At 40.1% G+C, this 18,626-nt stretch overlaps 1 protein-coding gene across 1 annotated transcript in view; it reads left to right on the top strand.

Annotated features, from left to right (window-relative positions):
* The first annotated feature begins 766 nt into the window (after positions 1–766).
* The window catches only part of EPSTI1 (epithelial stromal interaction 1), a 49,619-nt gene continuing 31,759 nt past the window's right edge, over positions 767–18,626 (top strand). The window contains exons 1-5 of the mRNA XM_032205230.1: positions 767–951; positions 11,196–11,254; positions 13,038–13,121; positions 16,980–17,053; positions 17,676–17,759. Coding sequence (XP_032061121.1) covers positions 767–951; positions 11,196–11,254; positions 13,038–13,121; positions 16,980–17,053; positions 17,676–17,759 — 486 coding nt within the window. The remainder of the gene's footprint in view (positions 952–11,195; positions 11,255–13,037; positions 13,122–16,979; positions 17,054–17,675; positions 17,760–18,626) is intronic.

Here is an 18,626-nt window from a genome sequence, read left to right as displayed (position 1 = left end):
GCTGCCCAACATCTTTATTGTACTATGGATATTAAGTTGGTTCCTAGTTTTCACCAGCCCTCCAGATTTCACGGTGCCTCATCTGATTGATACAGTACTGCTGGTCAGGTGTGTTCACTTAGAGGATCTGTGTTTTTGCTTAAAAGGATCATGTATTTGTTCTCTTTTCACAAGCTAGAATTAGGAAGATTAAAAAAAAATAATAATCTGACTGAGCAGAACTGAAAGGTAGAGCTGGAATTTTGTATGACCATCACTTTAGGATTAGCTATTATTAGGATTAGCTGACTATTATTAGTTAGCTATTAGTTTCACTTTTATCTTTCTATGTACACTCCTGCAAAAATTTAAACCAATAATAAATAATAATAATGATTGATAATGATAATGAACAGCATCGTTCCCCTCCCTCATTGGGAAATTTGAAGTGCTGGGGTAAAAAATTGTCAGAAATATGGCTTTCAGCCAGACCTCCGCTTGCTTATCAGTCTATTCAAAGATTGCACAACGTGTTACTTGTATGTTTTATTAGCAAAAATCAGCATTGCTGTCAGCTCATGACTCCACCTCCAGTCTTACTCAATGCTGTGGTTCAGATGATCAAATTGAGCCTCATCTGGAGGATGAATCAGAAAGGAGTTTGTGGATTTGCATGTCCTATGGCTGCGAGTCCAGCTGGGGGTGGGTCTTACAGGGAATTGAAACTTACTTGAAAGAAGTCAGTGTTGGGCTTTTCCCTAGCTTTAGCTGCTCCATTCTGACAAGGATGTCTGGGGTTGGAGGATGGAGGGGAGGCAGCAGGTACAGGACAGCTGCTGCCTCCAGTACCCCATTTTCCTCTCAGGGTTACAACAATCAACCAGAGGCGGCTGGAAAACCCCAGCAGCTGATGACATCTGGAGAGGAGGAAGGGCACCAAGCATCAGCCTACCATCAGCAGCAAGAGCAGCAGTAAGTAGAAAGGAGCCTAGGTGAGATTTACTAGGCGAGATCACTTTGCTCAAGGTACACACCTGTAAATGTAGGAATACTTTACAGAGATCCTGTGAAAGGGATTGGGCAAAAAAGCAGCATGTTCTCCTGCACTTGGAGAAGCCTACCTACCAGCACTGCTTCCTAAATGGCACCTGAGGTCTTCCAACAGGTTTTGTGACAGTGTGGCTCACACCTGGGGCTGCTTATATGCAATGTGTGCGGACAGCATCAGTGCTACGTGTGATAGCAGCAGCCAGTTCTGTGCGTTTGGTATTGCTGTACATGGCATCTGCTTCTTGGCATCGCTTTCTAACCAGAATTCCAAATCCGGTCCTACCTCCCTGTTTTTCTCTCTACTAATATTTCATCCTGGGAAGTGCAAAAATACTTCCTTTGGCTGCAGAGACGGATGTCGGCTGCGTTCCAGCACTGATCTGAATGCAATCCAGGACATGGAACAGCTTCTAACGACTTCATACTGACAGAAGTAAAACCAAAGCTTCAGCCCTGAATTTCATTTTAAGTTTTACCGGGATCTATGCCCTGTCCACCTCTGGTTTTCTAGTGACAAGCTTAGATACCTTATAAGCTCTAACGTGCAAAAATAGTGCAAAACAAAAATTGTCAGTAGCAGGTGTGCATTTTGTGCACATGCCTAGCTGACCAAAACTAATTGTTAAAAGTTTTTTTTTTTCACCATTTTTTTCTGAGCTGCTAGTAATAATGCATGTAATGTTGTTGTTATTGTGCACTGAGTTTGCTTACCTTGCTTTTTCTCCCCCATCTTTCATAATGCAGCTGATGGAAACTGGTTTCACTATCTAAAGGCTGTTTCAGTTTCCTTTCCTTGAAGAAGGAGGAGCCAGGCTGTGCGAGATTTGGCAGACTGCTGGTCATGAGCAGCAATCAGCAGCTTGCCACTGTAACCCGTGAATGACTCTACTAGGTAGTAATAATACATGGACTATTAAGAGCTGGGCTGCTTGGAAATCCTCAAGCACTTTAACAACTCACCTTCAGGAAAGCAAACAGCCATTCTCAAGTTATTCTATGTTTATTTCCTGACACTTCCAAACATGAAGGACCCTCTGCCTTGCCTTCATGCATACTGGCATATATCCACATCACAGTGAAGGCAGCTCAGGTACTTGTCCTATGTGCAATGTTTTGCTTTTTTTGTTGTTGTTGTTTGTTTTTTTTTTTTCTTGGGGGTGAGCAGCAGGAGTTTTCCCATGGGTGTAGCTGTCTTTGCCCAAGGCTTGGTACAACCCCCTAGTTAAAGTTAAGTAGATACTTAATCAGTTGGTTCGCCTGAGTTCCCTGCAAAATTTACAGCAAGATTAAATATATCCACAAAGATTTTGACTAGATAATGGAATCCCTATAAAACTAGCTAAGCTTTTGGGGAAGAATAATTAAAAGTCCTGTTTCATGTTTATATGATACTTGCAGAGGGAAAGCTGGTACACATCTACTACAAGGGCTTCACACAATATTTTTCACTATGTGAGATGAAAGATTCTCTCTGCACATCTTAATAAAGCAGTAATGGTGAATTATTTTCTAAACCAGGAGTATACAAATTAAAGTCTGCAATATTATGAAGTTAATGAGAAAGAGGAATGAACGAGAGGCTGGGTCAAAGAGGAACCATGTAATATGAGTGGGAAACAAACACTCAAAGAAGTGAACGAGATTGGGGTTTCTTCACTACCCTTGGGGAGAAGAGCACGAAAGCTGGTGAAGAGACTAGAAACACAAGTTATGAGGAGAAGATGAGTGAACTTTAGTCTGGAAAAAAGGAGTCTGAAGGGAGACATCATCACTCTCTTCAACAACCTGGTAGGAGGTTGCAGCAAGGAGGGTGTTGGTCTCTTTGCTGAGGTCTCAGGTGACAAGTGATGGGACATTAGGAAACGGTCTCAAGTTGTCCCAGGGGAGGTTTAAACTGGGCATCAGGAAGAATTTCTTCATGGAGCAGGTGGTCAAGCATTGGAATGCGCTGCCCAGGGAAGTGGTGAAGTCTCCATCCTTGGAGGTATTTAAGAAGTGTGTGGATAGAGCACTGAGGGACACATTTAGTGATAGGACTTGGTGGGTCAGGCAGATGGTTGGACTTGAGGATCTTGATGGTCTTTTCCAACTTGTATTATTCAATGATTCTGTGAATGAGATGAAGACAATTAAAATGGGATTTCTTTAACTAACCCAGATGAAAGTGGTAGAAAGTATCTGAAATGCTGAAGCAGGCAGGAGGAGTCTTCTATTCTTAAAACTATTACATCTGTTGATAAATATTTGCTCTGTTATTTCAAGTTATGTTTCAAGCCAGCTCTCATATTAAAATATCCTTCCAGAGGTGGCAAAGCTAACTCAACTTTTTGTCTCTGGGTCCCTTTGGACATGGTCCTTCAAACTAAAATACTAGCACACCCTCAGAATAGTCCAGGTTTTTAGGCTCAGGGTTAACAAAGAGTTGAACAGAGAAGTTTGACAGTTAATGTCAAAGGGTGGCAGCAGAATTAAAAAACCTACAGACAAGCATTAGTTAAGAAGGCTTTCTGGTATATGTGTAGCAAAGGAAACAAGAGGGGCCCAAGAAGGATGCCTCTGTGCCAAGAAGTGGCTCCGTTCCAGTCAGTGTGCTGCTTACTATTTTCCAGAAACAGACAAGATCTGGTCTTGATGCCAACAAAGCAGGAGTCTGAGCCTCTGTTGAAGCCTGTGTGCGAGTAGGGGGTGTGTGTATGTAGTTTCCATGCAAAGTCTCAGCCTGTGCTTCAGAGCAATTGGAAGTGGGGAAACACCTCAGCAGCATCTCAGTGTGGGATCAGGTGATGGTTATGTAGACTGGACACATGAAATATGTGTGAGATGTGACATGTTAAAGCCTCACCCACCAGCCGAATCAAAGTTTACTCTTTCCCCAAAAAAGTGCAAGTTGGGCAACTGGTATTAGATGGTAATTTGTCTCTTACTTTGGAAAAGCTCTTATATGATATGTTGAGGCTGCGAAGTGATTATAAAGTGGTTCTAATTAAGTTACAAAAAATACTTGTTCAAATGCAAAATTGAAATGAAACTTCACACATCGCCCCCCTCCAGTTCTGTACAAGATGTGGTTTCAGGCTATGAAGAAAAAACACCAGGATGACAAGTGCTTGAAACTGCTTATAATAATAAGCTTGCATTTAAGTTACTTCACTTTGTCTGCTAAGTGCCATGAAATTAACTTGTAGAAAGTGAATTCCCAAATTGCCCCTGTTCATATCTATTCAGAAACAAAAGTCTGTACAGAAGAAAAGGTGGAGGAAAGTGGGGAAATTAGAAGCTGAACTATTGCTGGTGTCTGAAAAAGAAAAAGGTTGTGATGGTCCCTGCCCCCATTCAGCAACAGCAGCCTGTCCATGGTGTCTTTAAACCTGGCAAGAATTATATTGGTCCTGGCAAAATACATTTAAAAAAAATCAAATTCAAAGTAATAAAATGTGAAGATATATTGTCACACAGCTGGTAATAGTCCTTTATTGTCCAGTGTGAAAGGAGAGCAGTTACTAGAATGCTTGACTTGAGAAATGTTATTCTTTGACTGCAGGAGCCAAATCCATCAGGGCTTTCTTTCCTTCCTTTTCCAATCTTCATCCTGAATTAAAAAGAAAATCTATAGTGTTGTAGCACCTCTTAATCTTTTGCTGATAGAGTGTCCTTAGCAGTTCTTAGGAAAATTATTTTGTTTCACAATCTGAAATTTCTTCTTTTTAATAACTCTGAATTGGCCTATTAAACTGGCTTCTTCTCTAAATGCTTCCTTTGTCCACTGGTGGTACTGGTGTATATGTAATCTGAATTACAGACAATTTGTTTAGAGTTGACTGCGGTATTTGCTGCACGGGACAAAATCTCCCAGCTCTGTATCTTTCAGGGTGATGTACTAATCTTTGCAGCACGGTGGGGCGATTCAGAGATGCCTGGCTTTGGTGTTGTCAGTAGCCAGCCCTACCTCCAGTCAAGCGTTCAGTGGCTGAGTCTAAGTAGGAGGATAGCTATGCAGTAAGATTTGGGGACTGCTGGGTTCTTCCTAAGGGGTGTGTGTGTCCTAGCTCTGCATTAGAAGACTACCTAGGAAGATCTTGATTCGCGTGAGGTTGGATTTGTTCTCTTGATGCATAGCTTGATGAGGAGCTATGTTTAAGAAAAATAGCACATGGGCAGGGGGCAATGAAAGGACACCAGTACTTTGGTAGAGCGGGAGTGGAGGAGAAGCATATTGTTGGAAAGAAAGTGGTGGAAGTGGAGGTGAAAACATGCCACTAGCTTAGGTCTCAATCTTCATGTGGTAGTCTGACCTGCTCAGCTCGCAACACACAAACACCTCTGTGGGGCTTAGCTCAGCTCAGCACTGATGCTGCCAAGCCCAGTGCCTGGCCTGTCTCAATATAAATGCTCTCTGCTGTTGATTTCCAGGTGCTCCAGCTGACTCTGGCACACTCGAACACTCGACACATCCCTGGCACTGTGCTGCACTAAGGCAAATGAATTATTAGGGGACAGCATAAATACAAGTGTGTCTGACAGCAGGGATTTCATGGACTTTGTTGAGTCTAGTGTTTGATTTACTGTTTATTTGGGTTGGAAAAGATTTTCAGGATCCCCAAATCCAATCATCAACCTACTGAATCCCATCACTAAATCATGTCCCTTAGTGCCATGTCCATACATCTCTTAAATACCTACAGGGATGGGCACTCCACCACTTCCCCGAGCAGCCTGTTCCAATGCTTGACCACCTTTTCTGTGAAGAAATTCTTCATAATTTCCAATTTAAATCTCCCCTTGTGGACCTGCCATTCTTCCTGTGGTGCTATCACACACCAAGTGCAAAGCAAACTGCTGAGTCTTAGCTGGGAAATTCAGTTCTGAGTTTTGGTTTTACTCTTTGGACCTGATTTTAACTTTGGGAAGTTCTCTAGCAGCTTCTGAGAGTTGAGATTTGAGTGCGGGGCTGTTGCTTTACTGCTTGTTTCTGACTCAAACTTTCTCCCGGGCCTGTCTCTGCTGCTGTTTTCCTTCTCACTCGTTCCCAGTGCAAGTTCACGTCTCCAGAATTTAACTCTTTGTTTTATCCTTAGGCCTCAACTATAGCAAAAATGTTGTTTTAATGAAAGCTTTAGCTAAACGGAGGGACCAGATACAGAAGTGAGTTATCTTAGCTTAATAAACTTCCAGACATCAGCTGAACTGTGGTAATTAAGTGCACTCCTAGCCTGTGGCAAGTACAGGACAAAACCCATGAACATAGATTTTCAGTGGTAAACATTTTCTGCTAAAAGCAGTTTATTTTCGGTCTCTCATGTTAAGAAAGCTAGGATGACTCAGGCAGTGTATAATGTTAAGCCCCAGTAATTCACTTTTGTGTCTGAGCTGCAAACTGGTAAGATAGTGCTGCTCATACAGATGGAAAGCCAAAGTCCCAAGCCTCCAAGCAAGATTTGTACATATGGGTGCAAAGTGTATTGCACGACTGAGGTCAAATGCTAGGGCTGTCGGTTATCATTAGCTTGTGCACTGCAACATACAGGTACCTACAGGACAGTTGTCTGCTCATTGAGGTTTGGAGTCTTGTAGTGGCAGCTTTTGTGGTGTTTAGCAGCATATGGGCTGCTCCATCAGGCATAGGAGCCTCAGTGAAAATAATATTTTGTGGTGGTGTTGACTTGACTATTCTCAAACAACTACTGGTAACTGGATGCAAAGTTCAGCACAGTGTGTCTTTGAAGAAGATTTTATGATTGTCCTTGGCAGTTTGCTCCTTTTCTTCTTTTCTTCTCTTAAAGTTAGCCAGTCTTAACATATTGTTTAATGCAGTATTTCATTTGTATCTTGAGCCTTAAGCTTATATATTAAGCACATTTACTATAAAAAAAGGAAAAGGTATGCACGCATATACCCACAGTCATGCACATAAATGTGTGCAAGTACATGTCTACATGCCTGTGTACTTTTCCTTTGTGCTTCTTTTTTCATTGATTACTGAGTAGAAATGAACCTTTTCCTTTCAGTGGTTCATATGCAGATGTATTTGGAGCCCCACGAGGGTTCCCTTCAGTCCTTCCTCTATACTAAACCTTCCTTTTTTTTTTTTTTTATTTTTTTTTTCACCAAGCTTTAGTCGTTTGTGTTGCTCTCCCCTGCACGCTCCTTGGTTTCTGGCTCTTATTGAATGCAGACAGCACATTGCTTAGCAGAGCGAAATATTTAGCTTTCAGCTTTGTGGCATTCATGTACTGATGCACCAGCAATATAAAACACAGTGGAACTGGAAATAGTTTATAACAGCCATTACTTTTGTAACTCTTTAAACTATTTCACACTTCATTTGGAAGGCTCCCCAGTGGTAGCTGGCTGGAGTGGGCTCGAGGAAAAACTGAAGGGCACAGCTCTGCAAAAAACATTATTGGTGAACAGCAGTTCTCATGTGTTTATTCAACTTCAGAAATAATCTATTGTATACAAACCTAGAAGAAAGTAGCGCAAAGGCTATGCCCTGAAAACATTGAAGGCTAGTCCTTGAGTAGCGTGAGTTAAATGTGTCAAGTCGCCCACAGGCTTACAAATTTAAGATTGCAGACATGGTTGCTGCTCAGTGTTGCTGATAGTTCAAACTGTAAGCTATCTTTGCAGATTTTCTGTGAGGGTATTGTATGTTTCTCCTGATTGAAAGATTTTTCTATCTATTTGTATATATTGCTTTATAGATATTAATCTTATTATTATTGAGATATTTGATGTCTATGTGTTTGAAAACTCATATGAGGTTGCTTTTTGAGTTTTATTCCAATACAGATGCATTCTCTTATTGGGTTATAACTTTTTCACAATAGTTAATATTTGCTCAGTCTAAGTAATTAGGCAATACATTCCCCTTTTTTGTGGGAAAAAAATAACCAAAAAAGTCTTATCAAGATTAATATGACTTATAAAGGTAGAATAGGGTTTGTTTCTCTTTTATGAAGAGCTATAGCCTGGTAAGATGTTCTTCCCACTCCCAGTGACTTCCATATTCGTATTTATAAATCAACCATACCTCAAAGATAGATTTAAGTCATAGAACAATAAGAATCATTATTAGGGAACCTGAAAAGTAAAATTCTCTGTAATCTTTTCAACTTCACTTCATGTATTGGTATAAAGTACAAAAAGTCTGCACACTGCTGGTAGCTTAAAGTCTTCACATTTCCTTAATTGCTATCCAGGTAAGTAGGATAATTTACTCCAGACTTAAAGCTGCAGTGGCAACTCAGAAACTGCCTGAAATATTAAATTGAGAGGCTGTAGCATTTTCTGTAGGCTTTACTGGATCAGAGGTTCTGTCTGGACAAAGTACTAATTTGCAGTATCCCACAAACTGGCTAAAACATGAATTGAAAGCTTCTGGTGGATTTTTTACTTTATTTCCTTAAAAATATAAATAAAAATAAAATAAAAAAAAAATAAAATAAAAATCAAGAAAATGAGAGACAGTCGGTGTGGATATGAATTTTAGCTTTAGAACCAGTAGGCAGGTAGAGTCTATTGGGCAGCAGCTCATCTGGTTCCTCCTGTGGCTGCAGATTTGAAAAGCAAGGATGGGTTCAATCCCTGGCTTTCACCTATCCCACGGGAATCTTACTGTATGTTTGCTCTTCCTTCTCCCAGTCCCAATACCCCATGTTATACTCTGACATGTCTATCTTTCCAGAGAGACCAAGGTGAGCACTATCAAAATAGATAAGCTCACCAATGCTTATATACATGTATATACATATATATATATATATTACTTTGGCCAAAAATAGAGCATGTTGTATAAATACTAGGTAAAAGAAAACCCAAAGTATCCTGTTCTCCTTTTTATTCCTGAACCAGAGATTTTAAATCCTCATTTTATTTTAACTTTGCTTTTATTTCAATAACATAGAAACCAAACCAGGTTTTAAACAAGCACTCTTTAACCACAGTGACTCTTACTCTTCGGAAAACAAAGCTGGGCTGTCTCTAGGTAGGTCTAGTTTCCTGTCACTGGTCTCACTTCTACCCCTTTAAAGAACTGATTGATCTTTGTTATATTTCATGTGCCATCCTTCTGAACTCCTGGATAACGGCCATGGGCAGATATCAGGAGAGTGGCCCCACCTTGGCCTCCTCCAGCCAAAAAGCAAAAGCAGATAAAGAAAATGATTCATGGCACAAAGGCTATCGTGTCATAAAGCCTAGAGCTGATATCATGGTTCTTAAACATGTGCAGATACACAGAGCTCCTCGTTGTCTTTTTAATTGAATTCCTAATTTAGAAAAAAAAATGTCATCAAGGTACATCTAATGATATAAAAACTCTTCTGCCCCTTATGCTACAAATCAGTGGGATGTCTTAGATGCAACAATGTTTTTTGAGGGGGAGAAGTATATAGTCTTGCAACTTAACCATTCCAGCCATATTTTTTTTTCACTGACAAACAGATGGCAGTGTAAAAAGTATGCAATATTTTTTTTTTGTATGAATTTGAGAGAAATATGATATTAATACCTGAAAAAGCCAAGAAAAAAATAATACTTATTGACACTGACCAGCTGTACAGCAGCTTGTTGGGGCAGTAATGGAGAACATTATGCTAAAGCATGCAAAGGAAGATAGGTTGTCAAAACTTCCTTTAAGTAATAGTTGAAATTGTGCAATGATGCTGGAAGGGCAATGCTGCTACCTTGCTCCTGCCTCTGAAGGCCTGGGGTTTGGTGGAGAGGTGAGGAACAGTCTCACTGGGTGCCAGAGGAAGCAGGCAGGCAGGGAAAGGTCCACATTAAAATGACACTATTAAAGCTTACAGCTCTGTCTTTGCTAGTTTAATCTCACAAATTAATCCACATCCTCCTAGAACAAGTCTTCAAAGAGAAAGAGGTAATTGGATATAAATGCTTTCCTTCCCAAATGTCGAATTACAGTGATATGGCAGCAGGCGGCTTTTTGCACTTTGATCTCCTTGCATGATTTTCATTCCTCTTTTTAGCCTTTGTCTCAGACCTCCTTCTCTCATTACTTTTCCACAGCCAACCGAGCTCTCTCTCCTTCCTAGCTTGTCCTCTAGCCCTTTCTTCTTTCAAGGGGCACAGTTTTCATCTCTCATTAGTCTTTGTTTTCTGCTCTTCTCCTTCTGCCTTCCCAAAGATAACATCAAATAAAATACCAGTGCCCACATGTGCATCTAAAGCTGTGCCGAACGCTGCAGAGATGTGAGCACACTCTGATACGTGGAGCCAACCTCTGCTCAGTGCACGGCTGGTGAACCTGCACCCCTGTGGCTTTGCTTTTGCTGAGGTGGAGTGCAGGCAGTGCAAACTCCTACCCACACAGTATACCTTGTAGATTAAAAACCTTTGTTTCCTCCGAGTGAAACTGACATGTTTTCATCACTCATTTGATCACCTCCAGTCTCTAATACACTCCGAGCCCTGTTCTGTTTCTTTGCTGTCACGCTAGATTGATAGCTCTTTGAGACAGCAACTGTGTTTTGAATTCAGCCTAACAAAACAGGGCCTCAGCCCTTATTCAGTGTGTCGGACCTGAGGCGTGACAGCAAAATAAATATGCCTGAGGAATTCCTGGTTCTGGAGAAACACAAATCTGACAAGGAAACTGAGGCTTGGTCAGGCAGCAAGTCACCTAAGTCCATGCCAAACAATGTGCCTTTGAATTTGTGAGGAGTTGAGTGCCATCGAGGCATGGGGTGGGTCAACCAACACCGATGCTGTTCCCTATAGACAGTGTGACCTGTGCTTGAGCAAGCCGTACTGGAAAACACCAATAGCGCCGCTGGGGAAGTAGTCCTCTACGAAGAGGAACTTCTTGATTTGAGGAAGTGATTTGATTTGAAACAGCTGAGATTTGAGGTCTGCAGTCTAGAGTGAGACTTAATAAGAAACATGGAGACTGGGCTAAGAGTTTCTGAAAATATTATACTTGGTATTCACTGCCAACTGCAAATATAACTGTGTTCCTAAAATATTTACCAAAAATCCCTGAAGACCTGAATCAAAGTAAAAACTGGTTCTGATATAATGTTTTTGTTGTTGTTGTTGTTTTTTGTTACAACAGCAGAACACTGACCTCACTGATGAAGAAAACCCCTTCCAGTCCAATTGTTTTTCTGTAGACAGGAAAAATAAGACATTGTTTTCTTTCATTCTAGTGTCAACTCGTACGTTTTGATAACCCCAGATGAAACCAGAAGAAATCAGTTGCAACAAAGTAAGTTGAGATGTCTAATGCATTATTTCTACTTGAATAAGTTTATTTTTGTGTGTGTTTTATCACCCTTGCAACTTTTATCTGCATCCTTTCAATACTTTTATGTCTGCAGCTGTAAGTATAAAGCCAGGGCTATGAGCCTTTGCCATCACCCTGTAGGCTTTTCTCAAGTTCAACTTCTCATCTGGCTAAACTGCACGCATAGTAAGGCTTCTTCGGGAACAAGTTTTTGGTAATAGCAGTGCTGTAGCTGCTCAAGCTGACTTGTACAAGACTCATCTGGAATTAACTCAACCCTGAATTTGTAAGATTGAATTTAGATTGGAGAACCCAGCTTTGAACACTCTTCAGGTTATGGGGAGGAGGAAGAAAAGTACAAGAAAGAAATATTTTTGAAAGTGCTCTCATGTGGAAGCTAAAGCAACTAGATCCATACCATCTGTTGTTTCCTGAATCCCTGCTTAAAGATTGTATATGGATCTTTTAATGAAGGTGGGAAAGATTTTAGATAGCAAAACACCTGCAGTTATATAAGGTCACTTTTGCTTGGCTTCAAGTCTTACTGGTGAAAGTAGGTAAGCAGGAACATCCTGAAGCTGTACAAGAAAGAATAGGCATGTGTTAAAAGTCTTTCATTGGCCAAAGTTACTACAAAAGAGCCATGAAAATAATTCTGTGTACAAACATGACAAAACACTGCAGTCCTGCACCCCTGGCTGTTTATTTGTGTAGAATATGACAGCTGAGGGAATGTCAGTCAGCACTCCTCAAGTTTTGAGCCCTCAAGTAAATAATGCAATTAAAACAATTCTTCTCAAACATCATGAGTTTGGCTGAAATGCTCTATGAGCAGCCTATCATGGGGTGGGATTTCCTTTGGTTGAAAGAAAATGGACTTTCCCTGAACCAAACCATAATCCTCTGGAAGGAGGAATAAAAGCAGGTCATCTTATAGGTGATTGACTCTAAGAAGATAGGTCCTGCTGCCTTAGTAAAGGTCTGTTTGACTTTGTGCAAGGTCTCAAGCATGCAGAGTGCTTCCATTTTCAATATTCACAGAAATGGGGCCTCAATGAATCCAATCCCAACCTAAGGGCTTGTTTTAAAGCTGAAATAAGAAGCTGGTGTCAGTCTTGGGACTCTTTAGAGACCTGCCCATGGACTGGCTTTATCATGTTAGAGAAGAACTGGTGCTAGCATCTGTTAGCTGTAGCCTGGCATTAGATAATACGGTTCATGTGTTTAGTACAAGTGAGTAACTGAGGTACTACTTTAAAACACAGCTCATTTTCTCATGCATTTTGTGGACTTTGATATGAAATGAATTGCCTTTTTCTCTGTCAGTTAAATCTGGGGAACAATTTAATCAACCAGCCATCCTAGAGCATAGGGCTGGCTCCACAAGTCTCCCAATGCCTCTGGCTGCATTGACTGGATTTCCAATGAATACACTGGGAGCTTGGCACCCAGCTCATCTGCAGACATAAATGCTGAAGTGTCTTAATTTGAAGCTGAATTGTGCATACCTCTTGTTTTTATTTAAGAAACAGGGTCAGGAGGAAAAAAGTACTTACCATATGGTTTTAAGTTAACAAAAATATTTGCCTCTCCATCTGATTGTTCCAGTGACTGTGTAACCTCTTGCAGGGGTGTCTGCATGCCTTCAGAAAAAGTGGGTCTGTTCCTAGATGAGTCTTCACTGTTATACGCAGCTAAAGACATTATGTGCTTTTTAGGATGGCTTCTAACTTCCACATATTTGTTTCGTTTTGCACCTGTTCAGTTGCTAAGAAAGAGCTAGATGAGCTGGAGCGCTGGAAGGAAGAGCACAGGCTAAGGCCAATTAAGTTGATTCCACAGAGACTGGGTAAGACATTTAAATCAGCTATTATGAATTGGAAAATCCGTACTTTTTGTTTTATGCAATACATATTATATATGCTCACATACCCTTTACGATATAAGACATCTTTCACTGTTTTTCTCTTATACTACTTATTAAGGAGATTTGGTGTTAACAAGGGCTGACACGAGCCTGCTGTATGCGCTCTGTGCTTTTTGATGGTCATGACAATGAAGATGTTTCTGAAACAAAACAGCACAGAATGTCACTCAAGAAATTTGTCAACATCAGTGTAGAAAATCTATAGTTATATTTGGGAAAAAAGAGGTTGATGAGCCCTTCCGCTGGTAATATTGATTGGTTGATGTGTCAGAGGGGCTGCACATATGGCATTAGCATGCAGGTGGACAGCATATGTTGGAGACCCTCTGGTTATCCATAAAAAAAAACTCCTCTGGTTTAGGGGACAGTACACATACTTCCCTGATTTCTGGCTCCTGAAGAGGTAAAAGTGATCCCTGAAGCTTCAGGCATTTGCAGGCTACACATGCATGAGGCTCTGTATTACCAGTTTTATAAAAAGTAACTACAAGGGTAGGTAAATGAAAAACAGGAATAAAAAGCTGCATGAACTTAGGTCACACTGAATTGAGCTGATGTGTCTGATAAGACAACCAACCTTTTTTTTTTTTTTTAGACAAGTGAGAGGAACTGTAGTAGATCTCTTCAACTGTAACCACTATAAAGCATTTACTATAGTGCTTTGGGACAGTTAAGGTTTTGCTTTTTTGTTGTTGTTGTTGTTTGGTTTTTTTTTGTGTGTGTGTTTTAATTAGAAATTGAAAGAAAAAAGCCAACAACCCACCGTTAGTTTTCTATAGAGAATAGGGTTGCAGGTTGTGCTACAGCAAGGAGAAGGTTATTAGAAATGCTTTCAGGTATCAGTCTTCAGACCTATCTTGTTTTAATATCTTTCTTTAATGTCTTTGGCACAAAAGGTAGGAGCAAGCTGATGAAACTTGCTGACAAGACAAAAGTTGAAAACATCGTTCTTATAGAACATGATGAGGATATAGAGCAGCAAAGTGGGATGACCTTGAGGGCCTGCATTAGTAGAAATGGGGCAAAATTCATTATGACAAAATGAATGATTATAATGATGCCTTTATTAGTTTTATAAATGTAGAGCTCCTCTTCCTTCTTTTGGCTGTTGTAAGGGTTTTGGGGGTGTACACTGCAGGTTATTGTCTGCCTTGACCTCCTGGGAATGAAGCTGGTAAGCCATGCTACCCAAGATCAGTCTGGGGTGGCTTTGTGCACATAAAAATTGATACCAGGTGGGAGATTTCAGATTCAGAAATCTGAACTGTCTTTAGTCCAGATTTGTTTCTGGAGTCAAGGTGATGCTGGTTCCAGTTCCAGCCTGAGTCCCAGCTGTTGGCAGTGGTGATCCTACCTCTGCAAGTTGGTGTCAGGCCTTGTGTTTCCCCTCCCACATGCAGTCGTGTGGCCAGACGTAGTCTTGGTGAGTTCATGTGTACTAGCTGCTTCCTACCTGTGAGGAAGTCCTAGAAGATATGCTTGTGCCCCAAGAGGATCACAAAGTTTATTGCTGAAGAAAGTGAGATCTGAAAAACAGAAAGTTGGTGTGTGGTGTCTGCTCAGGAAGTGTGCAGGCTGGCTGCGTGGCTGGGGACGTGGTGGGAAGCCTGCAGTGGATGTGGGGGGCCTTAACTTCCCTCTGATCTCACTGCATTTAAAAACTTCCCAAGGAAAGAAGTGAATTTAAAAAAATAAAGATGAAAAAAAAAAGCAAAAAAAAAAAAAAAAGCTTCTGAGAGAATTCAAGGAGGTTATATGAACTCTTCAGTCTCCATCTAGCTGCCGCTTAGAAAGACCCCTGGAGACCGAGACACATGCACTATGTTCAGTGTTTCTGCAAAGAGGAAAGGTGCAAAGATTATTAGATCTTAGCATTCCCAGAGGAACAAATTTGGAACAGAAGAGAGCTCAAGGAGGGAGAAAAAAAATCTAGCATCTCTAATTTCACAACTGTATGTACTCATTAAGGTAAAAAAAGTATCCAATGTTATTTTCTCAGAATGAGTTTAAGAGACTACCCATGTAGTCCAAATCACCAGAGAATTCTTGAAGTTTCTTTACACTTGTGCTTTCCATAGGGAAATAAGTATTCTGGATTTCAACTCTGCAGTATTTGACTGGCAAACTTTCAGGTACCGTGGAGGGATGAGAGCAATGAATGATGCAAGTGCCACCCTCCTCCATAAGCAATGAGTGGAGGAAAAAAAAATCATGCCTGTTAAATGCAATGGCCTTTTTTTCCATCATACTGTATAAATTTGTCCAGTCATAACACAACCTGACTTTAGTGAAACATTTGACAGATTACAGTCTAACCAACTTGAAGGAATTAAACCTCTCTGAAAAGCTATAGGCAATGGCAATTAATGATAAGTAAAATACTTATTTAGATCTGATATCTAGCAATACATGCAGAAACAGACAGTGAACACAAGTGTGTTAAATGTTGACAACAGCAGGTTAGAAAGAAAGAAATACCAAGCATCTGGAAGGTTTCAGAAGTTGTTTAGTAGCAATTTTATTTCCCAGACTTCACGATGCCAGCTGTATGCTTGTTGCTACTGTAAGCTTGTTGCTTGTATCCTGCATGGCCAGTCATTCTTGAGTGCTCAATCCTACAGAGCTTTTTGTATGCATGAGAATGTTTTTGTGCTTAGGGAATTGATCTCCCACTTGCTGAACCTCACAAAGTCACGTAAAGATTGGCTGTCTTCCATTAGTAAGGGGAGAACACTACTTTTAGTCAAGGGTGATCCATCCTAAAGGATCTAGCATGGTTGTCTTATATTTCAGGCACCCCAGGTAGCACAGATTGGTCCACCTGATCATATTGAAGTAATGCTCATATAGTGGGGAATTTCGCAGAAAATCAGTAGGTGTAAATATAGCCTTCATCCTCAGAATGGAGTGGGGACTGCTGTTGTTTTTACTGTTTGTTTGCTTGTTTCCAACAACCAAGGGAATAAATTATTGAGTTTCCTACAGCAAGAAAATACTTCAGAATATAATAGAGCAGAATAATTGAATCAAAAGCACTCCTTCCCATCCCTTGGTTGCTACTAGCACTTTCTATTTGTTCTGCTTTCTTTTTTTATTATTTTTTTATTTTTTTTTTTACTTTTTTGTTCAAAGCCTGAACATCACGGCCAGAGGTCTAGATGGTCTCAGTAGAGAGTCTTTGCCTCTGGAAAGGACACCTTCTGCTAGCTGGATATGAATATGAGGTCTGTGGAAAAGGTTTTGATTTCCATTTCAGAAAGCAGATCCTTCCTCAAGCCTCATGATATTGCTAAGAAGATCCTCAAATGATAGCATCCCATTACAGCTGGTAGAAACTCCAGGCTCCTAAACTTGATAAAAGAGAAACTCTTGGCCAGTAAAGTTTTTGATTCAATATGTGTGCATGATAAACTGAGCAAAGGTAGGGTGAGCTAGATCTGAAAATCAAGACTCATCTGCAAAGCATGACTGATCTTCTGAAAATGGAATAGGTCCTCAGTAAACTGATCATATACAGTAGGATATATTTGCTGGTAGAGTGGATGATACAGTGGATGCTCTGCAAATAATAAGCTAGTGCTTTTGACGGATGGATAAAATGATCAAAAAGGTCTCCTGCCCATTCTCTTTAATGTCAGACAGCTACTGTAATTATGAAAAATTTTCTGTAGATGCATACATTCAATTTGTTATATTGCTCTGTTCAGAAATGACTGGCATTTTAACTTTAAATGCTCATGCAAAATGCAATTTATACTTTTTTTTTTTTTTTTTTTTAAGGTGGAAAGGAATCAGAGGCTGAAGCAAGACAAAAACAGCAAATGATGCTCGTGCAATCTAAATACCAACAAAAGGTCAGGAAGAATAAATTTGTTTGTTTATATCAGGAATCCAAAAAAGGCTTTTCATGAAGTGTTTCATATGGCTATAAAATGAACTCACAGCTGCTCAACAAAAGAATTTCATGAAACCTGAAGGAAACAGCAGAAAACTAGAAACAAATGATCTTCACCAAAGAAAATGAGAAATCTGCCCATGAATATGTATCAAACAGTATCACAGATCATATCTAAAATGATAACCAGTACAGTTGTAAAGACACTTATAAGCCTTGCTGTATCTTCCAGCGTGCTGCCTACTGTTTCACTAATTGATCAACATACCACCCCCATCCAGTGCTAGGTAGTAGATGTGTTGTTCCTGTTATGAAAGGTATAAATGCTTGTAAGTTATCAATCATCTGTGTGATTCCTTGCATGGATGCCCATTCATCAGTCACAGATTTCTCAGCCTTTCCAAAGCCAATATTGGAGCAGCAGTTACACAGCCTGCTTTATTCAATGTCTCTAAGAAAAAATCTGGAAACTTTCATCAAATACACTCCAGTTTTGAAAGACATTGTACAAGAGTCATGTTACCTTATGTGTTCTTTTTATGTACATATGGAAAATATTTTTTAATTTTAATTTCATACAGCACAAGAGAGAAGAATACATGAAAGCAAAAAAAGCAGCTGAAGAAGCTGAAATCCTGAAAAAGAAAGCAATTCAGAGAGAAAAGGTAAAACATGGTTACTGTAGATTCAGAACCAAATAGCAAAGTTTATTTCTTGATGCTTGATTTTGCTGAACTATGTGAAACAGGCTCATTAAATGAAATGGTAGTCCTGGATAACATCAGGGAAACAGGAAATCCGGTCCTCCTTCTCATAGTAGCTCACTGAAGAATATCTAGCCTGGTTTTCTTTGGGGTTTGTACCTTCCTTTGGTTCTTCAGAAACTCTAGCTTTGTGTTTGCATGCAACCTGGAGAGTTAGTAGAGAGAAAGGAATAACACTAGGGTAGGGGCAAATGTTGTGACTAGTGATACAGCTTATACAGTTCACTTTGGCATGAGCTTTCTCTGTAAGATCCGATTGTGGCAAGTGGCATAAAGACTATAGAAATCCATAGCTGCTTGCTGTACACACAGAAAGAACAAAAGAAAACCCAGCCTGTCATGGTGGAAAAGGCATCCAAACATGAAAAGGTCATTATAGTCTAACTGCATTGTGCTGACTGCCCCCTGAATTCCTAATGCTTCTTCAACCCCTCTATGGCTTGCACACTCAGGTGCATAGCTTAAATGTAATATCTCTTTTCCTTCTAGTTTTAACCATATATCCATATATTGACACCAGCAACAGCTCACTTTCAAATCATCAGTTTTATTTTGCAAGTGTTTGTCTCTTTCAGTTAGTTATTCCCACAAAGCATTTTCTCATACTGTGTGCTTTATAAACCTTTGTAAAAATTCATTCATTTCTCCTTGGTGGAGACAAAGTAGCACTTGGTTGAGAATGTACCATTTTTAAACAAAACAAAACAAAACAAAAAGAGGAGGGGGAGCATGATGCTGATGTTTACGATAGTAATGAGAGAAAGGGAG

Source organism: Aythya fuligula, chromosome 1, assembly GCF_009819795.1.
Source record: "Aythya fuligula isolate bAytFul2 chromosome 1, bAytFul2.pri, whole genome shotgun sequence".
NCBI classification, from domain to species: domain Eukaryota; kingdom Metazoa; phylum Chordata; class Aves; order Anseriformes; family Anatidae; genus Aythya; species Aythya fuligula.
The sequence above is the reverse complement of the archived record's forward strand: the minus strand, read 5'-3'. Positions and strand labels throughout refer to the sequence as shown.